The sequence below is a fragment of the Dryas octopetala genome, chromosome 9, assembly GCF_963921425.1.
Source record: "Dryas octopetala chromosome 9, drDryOcto1.1, whole genome shotgun sequence".
NCBI classification, from domain to species: domain Eukaryota; kingdom Viridiplantae; phylum Streptophyta; class Magnoliopsida; order Rosales; family Rosaceae; genus Dryas; species Dryas octopetala.
The window spans coordinates 6,508,071-6,517,043 of record NC_141374.1 but is presented as its reverse complement, the minus strand read 5'-3'; the positions used below and the strand labels follow the sequence as shown (position 1 = coordinate 6,517,043).

The following is an 8,973-nucleotide window of genomic DNA, read 5'->3' as shown; positions in this document are numbered from 1 at the left end:
CAGAAAATGAAAGGAAATAAAAAGGAAAGAAGGAGGTGGGTTCCTTGCACCCAACGCATCTATCTCAGGTTCGGGTTCGGACTCAGGTTCGGATGTAGACTTCGTGAGGATAAGAACGACCCGTCTCTCTCTCTAACGCCATCTACCACTCTATACAAGAACCCATTCCCTCCCTCACCGCCTCCACTCTCTCTGTAAACCTAAAAAACCCTCCTTTTCTCTCTCTAAAAGCCTCTCTCTCTTCTCTTCTCAGTTCTCAGTTCTCAGTTCTCACACATTTATACACTCTTTCTCTCTCTATCTCTCCCTCTGCTTCTCTCTCTGTTTCTCTCTCTGTTTTCTTAGGCTTAGCATTGAGCAAAATAGTGCATCTTTCCCCTTCATTCAAGCTGGCGATCGAGAACCAAGACACCACTGTTAGGGAAATCAAGCCCAAGAGCAGGAGAATCATGGTAAGAAAACGATACCGCTTTTCGATTTGCCTTTCTGGGTCTTTCTCTGTTTGCATTCAGCTTTTGGGTTCAATGCTCTGTTTTTCTTGCTTTTCTTTACCTTTTCTCGCAGATTCTAAGCGATTTTGTTACTGGGTTTTTGGGTTCTGACGCTATCTTTTTTGCTTGGCTTTTTACAATAGGGTGCTGGAGGTCCTGATGAGGAGGACAACAGGTGGCCTCCATGGCTGAAGCCTCTGCTCAAAGAGAGCTTCTTTGTTCAATGTAAGCTCCATGCTGATTCCCACAAGAGTGAATGCAACATGTACTGCTTGGATTGTATGAACGGTGCTCTCTGCTCTCTCTGCCTCAATTACCACAAGGACCACCGTGCTATTCAGGTATTCAACTACACCCCATTGAAAAGTTCTTAGATTCTTGTGCTTTCCCCCCAAATTTGGCATCTGGGTTCCTTTCTATGCCACATTGGGGTTCTTATTCCTTCAATCACAATCTCAAAATTCCTTCTTTCCTTATTTGGAATTCTGGGAATCTCTCAGTTTTTCAATAAATTTCTGTTTTGATTTCACAATTGGGGTTTTTGTAATTTCATTCATTATTCATGGTGTTGGCCCTTTTGGGTCATGAATTTCACAGGGGGATGACCCAATTTTTGCTTCATTTACAGCTATTTGTCATTGATTTCTAATGGGTTTTTTGCTCTGTTTGTTGTTGATGAATGACAGATAAGGAGGTCCTCATACCATGATGTGATAAGGGTCAATGAGATTCAGAAGGTTCTGGACATCAGTGGAGTCCAGACCTACATTATCAACAGTGCCAGAGTCGTTTTCCTGAACGAGAGGCCTCAGCCTAGGCCTGGCAAAGGAGTCACCAACACCTGCGAAGTCTGTGAACGCAGCCTCCTAGATTCCTTCAGATTCTGCTCCCTTGGTTGCAAGGTAATTAATTTTAATTACAATGTCCCAATCCCCTGGTTTTGTTTTCCTTTTCCTCTAGTTGGTTGCCTAGAATCCCCAGAAAAAATCAAGGGGAACAAGAAAGACTAGTTCTTGCCCTTTGTTTTTGGACTTGTTTTTGTCTGCAAGTCCAAGTAATGAAAGTTCAAACCAATGAAATCAAACTAAATGTCATTCATGTGGTTGGGTAGGCTGGGTTTGACTTTCCCATTGCCCTTGATGTCCCACTTTGAAAATTCATTAATTTGTATTTACTTTTCCTTCAATTTCTTAACAACCAAACAACCCATTAGTGTGAACAAGCTGAATTGCTGTTCTGGGTCATTGGGTCAACCCCACATTCTTAAATCACTCATTGAAATCCTTCTTTTGGGTTTCATTGTTGCAATAAATATTGATGATCTTTGCAATTATGAATTTTCAGATTTCGGGAATTTCGAAGAATCCCCAGAAGAAGATGAAGCAATCAAAGGCGATGGGGTCTGATTCAGAAGACTCTTACAGCAGCAGCAGCCATGGGAGGTCCAAGAGCAGCAACAACAAGTTTCAGAGCTTCACACCTTCAACACCGCCCCCAACTTCTGTTAATTACAGAACGGCCAAGCGAAGAAAGGGAATTCCCCACCGAGCCCCAATGGGAGGACTAATAATAGAATATTGAGGCCCTAAGCCCTTATATTTTTAGTTTATTACCTTAATGCCCCCACTTATACAAAGTAGTTTTCACAATGCCCCTCCAATTACTCGAGCTTTTTCACCAAAAGGCCGTGTTTGGAGTGCCCACCTAGCTTTCTAGTACTGTACATAGAAGCCAATATAGGAAGTGGCCAATGTTGGGAAAAGTAGAAAATAAGACAAAAGTGAAGGGTCTGGAAACTGGACGGTGAAGTCAAAGGTGGACTAAGAAGGAAAAATAATAATAATAATAAGGTCTTTACAGTTTTACTGGTCTTTGAAAACATATAGGGTGGTTTATAGTTTATACATAAGTTTTGGGTCAAAATGTAAATATTGGGTTTTGGTGGTTTTTATTTTTTTAGGAAGGTTTTTAGGGGTAGGGAAAAGTCAATGTACTCCTTGGAGGTAGGGGATTGTCTAAATATGGGAACTGAAATAATAGATTTGATAATTTGTATTTTATGCTGTGTTTTATTGTTTCTGCTTTTAGAAGTTTTTTATTTATTTTTTATGTCGTTTTTGAATAGTAGTGGGTTGTAAAATTCCAAAGAGGGTGGGTCCCACGGCGCCCGCCTTGTGTGGGGTGGAGCATGAGTCATGACGGACCGTGTGTCACGGGCAGGGCACGTGTCAGACGCGCATTGGGAGTGGGAAAGCAGAGGCGGTATTGATCCTCGGAATCTTAAAGAGGTCAGCCGCCCCCTCCGTTTAGGATTTTTTTATTTTATTGATTGGGTCAGAAAGAAAGAAATTCAGAGGCTCAGAAGAAAGGCGGTTGCTTTAGCAAATTGGTCTACGTCTCTCTCTGTGGTGGGGTCCAGCCGTGCACTGAAATCTGGCCGTCCATTGAGCGTGCACGGTGATGGTGGGTTGATCTGTCACTCACGGTGGGGCCCTTAACAACGACTCAGAATGCTTTTCTGAGTCATTCGTTCGAGTCAATTATTGTGAATAGTTTTATTATTGTGGAATTAGGCCAGCTCTATTCAGCCTATAACTCAATTAGTAGCATAGATAATGTTAGGAACGCCGCATTTTGATATTACATTGGGTATGCCTGTATGGTCTGTTAGAGATGTGGCATACCAATATAAGTGGGTCGGCTGGGACACAATGTAGTACTAAAATATGGTCTCTCTTTAGCATTACTGTTAGCGGCACATTCTATTCAGCTTCTAACACTCCATATTATGTGTATAGAATTTAGTGTTTAGACTTGAAATTGTGATGTTTTGAACATTGTGCAGGGCAATATTACTATAATAGTTGGTAGGGGTGAGCATTGGGATGGACAAATCAAACCAACCCAAATTTAACCGGAATTTAACTCGCACTTTAGAGCCTTAAACACATCCAACCTGTTCATGCCCATCCTTAATAATTGGTATAATAAATTAGTTGGGAGTTCATAACAGTATTACTCTTATGTTAAAATATAACGACATATTTCATTGATCATAACCTCAATTGTTGGATGATGTTTCTGAATAATATTTTTGTAAAAAAATGTTATTATTGTATGTTGTGTTGTAAAATTTTCTGTAATCTTGTGTTTTACAAAAGACTATTATTTGAAGGTGAACTCATCGAACTAATCTTGTGTTTTACAAAAGACGTACGAAGTGACATGCAGTTGGTAGAGTACCTAGGAAGAGTTTGAAAGCATATAAATATAAATTAAAGATCCTTGCCTTAGTATGTATTTTCAGAGGGACTTTAGTCCTTTTTTTGGGGACAAAAGGGAAGTCCTTAACTTCGTACTAGTTCTAAGTAAAGTGAATAAAGTATTTTTTAACTATTTGAAAGTGCATCTAGGCCTTACAAAAACACTGTTAAACATGCCATAAACGTTTCAAACTTGTGTAATTATTTTATAGTTTTCCTATGGTCCATCTAGTGTTTTATTAACCGACATATAGTGCCCATTTATGTGGTGGCCGGTTATTATACTTATTATTTTTTATTTTTCATTTAGTGGTTATTAGCTCTCATTTGTTTTTTTGGTCGGGATTATTAACTCCCATCAACTTTCGTTAACTTCCATGCACTAACATTTCAGCTTAATAGGATAATCATCGCCATTAACATCAACCATCATCGATGCGCCATTAATCAGATATCATTACATCTATGAATCTGCAATATCTACCATATATACAATATCTATTATTGGTTGACTATTTTAGATGGATAATGACTTTTTTTTTTTTTTTGGTCGAAGATGGATAATGACTTTAGTATTGAGTATTGACTCACCCCAGAGGACATTGGCAACTGGGTACACGTGTTTCAGACCAAAGACTTTTATACTCACAACTTCACAAATAGTATTAGATACATTGGTATATCATAAGAAATTAGGCAGTTTTTGATTTATTCATTTATTTATTTACAGCAAATAAGAAATTGGTATATCATAAGTTACATCAGTTAATGACCAAAAACTAAAATAATTATTGGTGCCTATGATATTATTACTATTTCACCATCTCACTCTAGACCTGATGTAAAACATTAACTAAATGAATATTATTAATGAAAATAAACTATTTTAATCAAAACATAAATTACTATTGTTTTGGTTTACTTTAGATAGAAAGCTTCATATGCAAACATTTGTATGTTTACAGTGTCATTGAGCATGCGACGCTACTTTTTAAAACTGCCACTTGCTTTTGGTAGCTATTGACATTGGTTCATTCGTCGTTTCCTGACATATGGTGTAAAATGGCTTGCTGCGCCTTCTGCTCAAGTTCGTCGTAGGAAACTTTCCGCCGGAGTAACTGGTTTTGAAAAACCTTGCTTCGCTTCGCATACAAGAGTGTGGACAGTGTATTTAATCGCCACTACTAATGCAAGTGCAGTTCACCTCAGAGGTGAGAACCGAACAAACTGAATATCATCATCGACCTGGCTATTGGGGCTGAAGATAGAAAACCAAAATGATTCCAAACTCAAGTGGGTGGCTTGGTAAGCAAGCTACCTAACTCGAGAACATGAAGTTGGAATCGCTAGTAATCGCGGATTAGCATGCCATGGTGAATATGTAAGCACGATGACACTGCTAATGGATTTGAAAGAGTAGCACGAAGCAACCAGGTGATAATTAGCCACCGAGTAGACTTAGCTGCTGAACTAGCTCTTTCATTTGCTGTTTACTTATGGGATATATTTTGGTAAAACTCAAAATTCCATAACTAAAACCTAACATAAAAGTCAACAAACTAGACCTAAGTGCTTGACAACAGATGCAAACGTTTGCACCTGAAGCGGCTTACTACTTTAGATGTGAAATAACCAAAATATTTAGGGTTAAGATTATAGTGGAAGAGGTCAATCAAATTATAGTCGAAAATGTCAATATTATAATCAAATTAGGCAATATACTTGAAAAAAAATTAAAGTCGAATACATCAAGAGTATAGTCGATTCAAAAAATGTCTACAAATAATAAATGTGACCGATTTCTGTTTTGGCTAAAAATAATTAAGTTTTTTCAAATGGGTCAGTTTATTAAATAATTTAGTTATGTATTTATTATCTTACGTGCAAAAGTTGAAATTGATTAATAATTTAATAGTACTTTTTTATGAGAGTGGGATTATATTTATGTATTTTTAACTTTTAAATTTATATTACAACATTAGAATTGAAACAAACGAAAATAAGAATAGTAGAGAATTCAAATACACTGGATTCACCACTTAGCTAATTTCGAGGATTTGTATATTACTAATTTATTAACAACGATGACCTATTTTTTGAATACTCTACTCTAGGGTATTTGGAGTCAGATTATGTGTAAGAGTAAAAGTCTGGCATGATTGGCCTTCTTCAATTGGGCTGCCTCTCTTTAGAGTGGAAGATGAGTGAGATCTATTGTCAAGCAATTGTGTGTCTGCAGCCTCTGTCTAACGAACAGCAGGATTTTCAGAAAGACCTCTTACCCTCCAAATGCCACAATCAAGTTGCTTCTGAGTTCTGCTTGGAGTAGTCTATGCTCCATTGGCTTTAAAATTTAAATTCTCTTTTGCAAATTCTTTTCTTATTGCTGGATGATTGGTGAAGAAAATTAGAGTATTTAATTCAAAATTAATAGGTAATAGGAGGATATATAACTTCAAGATCCTTACACGCTATAATCACACAAAGTTTTAACTTTTCAATGTGAGATAATAAACTTTACATTCTCACACTTTTCTATACGTGTAGTGTCACTTAAACTAAACACCTGACAACTCATATATATATTAGTTAACGTGGAATACATGTGGTTATTTGACTCAACATATGTGGGTGAACCAGACTTTGATACATGAAGAAAATTAAAGCTTCCCACGTGTAACCAATTGACAATAAAAGAATAGATCAAACCTCTAAAAACATATGTAAAACTATAATTTTTTAATATAGAACAATACAGATCCTCAAGACTTTAAACATTTATAATAGTTTTATTTTATGCATAATTACTCTCATTTAAACCTACCCATGAAAACATAAAGAGAAAATGTTTGCCGACGTGTGAGGAATTAACCATTATTATGAAAGAAAAACAATTTATTATGTGATTTAGGATGTACGTGTACGTGTAGCATTAGTAGACATATCCTTTCATATTTATAGCTTACAAATTTAATCGATCATAATATCTTTCCTAAGTAAATGCTAACCACTCTATTCACTCCAATCTGTGACGCATTGTTTCCTTTAGCCTAACAAAAGCTTTATAATAAAAGCAGTGTGGAGTGGACGATGTCCAAGTGGACAGGTGGTGGTGTTGTTATTCGAGAGCATGTTGATTATTGAACCTGCTTTTTCTGGTACTCTGAGATATTTCATGAAGAAGAGGCATCAACTCAGCACCGTGACAAGTGACACGTTGCCTTGTTCCTGCAATGTGCATGCAATCAATTATTCTTCTTCTATCCTCATATTGGTGTCACATACGCTGCCACGTGTCATCACTGAAAGCTCCAGCAATTTGCTGACTAATCGAACCGTTCAATATATACGCCGCTACTTCATCGCTACTTGTTTTTTTCTTTCTAGCTTTCTATTTGCAATGAGTCGCGGTCGTAGAACATTCCTGTACACTACACAGCCTAACGTGCAAGCTTGGTGATGATAGTGGGTCCACTTTGCAAACCCTAATTACATAGGATGAAGAAGAAAAAACTTATTAGGAAAAACAGAAAAGATAAAGAAATGGTAAGTTGGTAACCAAGAAAAACAGATATGCTGCTTCTCTTTTGCTAGGAAAGTTCGGGAAAAGGCCAAAACTTGACAAAGTTGATTGAACAGTTGGTGAAGAGAGATAACGAAACCTGCTTAAGTGATTAATTTGTCGTGTTAATAATAAGCATGAACATCAAATAAGATTAACTATTCGCTCTTGATATAGTAATAGATTTAATTATAAATCTATGGCAATACTAATCACATTTTCAATTTGTCATTCTACATTTTTTCTGTGTGTATTTTAAAATAATAAATATTGAATTTGGATTGTAGGATAACAAATTGAGAGTGTACGGTGATTAAGATTCAATTGAGGTTTTTACAATAATAATACTATGAGTTTTAAATTTGTATTGCAAATTAATCTGAATCTCAAATAATGTGTCATTATATATATCAAAATTTTATTTGTGCTCGAAATAATAAGCCTTCATGTATAAGTTAATGAAATACTACAATGTTATTTGGGTTACAAATCTTAAATCTCCAGCATTACTCGGGTTCTTAATTGCACCCAAGAGATCGAACCAATAATTGTTATATCTTTATGTGCACTAGGGGGCAAATTTTCGTTTAGGACAACGCATTTCGTGCCTCAATTCTTACAAAATTGTTCATTGCTATATACTCTTATTTTCTATTGTTAATAGAATTAGTATGCTATTGCTTGTATTATTTAAATTTATTTAAGTTGACTTTAGGACCAAATCACATTTGTTTTCTTCAATTTAACTACTAAAACTTTATGTTATTTTAGCTTATACCAACTTTCTGTTTATGTACCAAATTTTACGCCTGTGAAAATGGCTCAAGCCCAATGGGTTGGCTCGAACCCGGCCCTATTTTCAGATTTATGGGCCGGCTTCACCAAATGTTATGGGCGAGCCTAGCCCGGCTCGTTTGTAAAAAAAGTATGGTCTGGGCCATCCCGGCACCACCTGACCCTACCCGACCCTATATTATGAACAATAATTAATAAACAATCAGACTTGTTTCATATTTTAGAATTTAATTTATTATTTTAATAAGTAAAGGCTTTAATTCAAGTGGTATAATGATGGAGTCAGAATCTAAATAGTCCCTATAGAATCTAAAAGGTTTGCTCCACGTTAGTACCTCATCAACTAAAATAATGTAGTCCTTACTGTTTTACTGAAAATTGACTGCCATTTGGTATTTAAATCATAGTTTTCGCTTGGCCAAAAAAAAAAAATCATAGTTTTTTATATTATTATTACTCTTTAACAATTATTTATTTTTTGATTTTATCGGAATTCAGTCATATTTCCAACAACAACTTCATAAGTGATACCATTTTCCTCAGTATTCTTGTACTGTGGAGGACAGGGAATAGAAATTATAGAACCATCAATAAAACCCAAAAAATGATAATGTCCTTCTAGGATAGACTCAAGCTGAAAATATCATGTCATGTAGTTTGTGTCATCAAGTCATACAGTAACTAAGTTGCAGATATTTGAGAGCAAAGAAATTGGAGATGAAAGTGAAGCCATTCCATATATCAAATCGAATTAAGAAGAGAAACTTTGAATAATTTGGTAGAAGATTGAGGATTCTCAAGATTGTGAATTTTCAAGAAATTAATTAAAGATGTTTTCAGAATTGTGAATTTTCAAGAAAGA

General features: G+C 36.0%; 1 protein-coding gene across 1 annotated transcript; it reads left to right on the top strand.

Moving 5' to 3' along the window:
- The first annotated feature begins 315 nt into the window (after positions 1-315).
- LOC147273470 (protein RGF1 INDUCIBLE TRANSCRIPTION FACTOR 1-like) lies at positions 316-2,549 on the top strand. Its single transcript, XM_086256795.1, has 4 exons — positions 316-452; positions 635-832; positions 1,178-1,393; positions 1,836-2,549. Exons 1-4 carry the CDS (start codon positions 450-452, stop codon positions 2,070-2,072), a joined length of 654 nt encoding a protein of 217 aa, XP_086112921.1. The 5' UTR covers positions 316-449; the 3' UTR covers positions 2,073-2,549.
- The last annotated feature ends 6,424 nt before the right edge of the window (positions 2,550-8,973 follow it).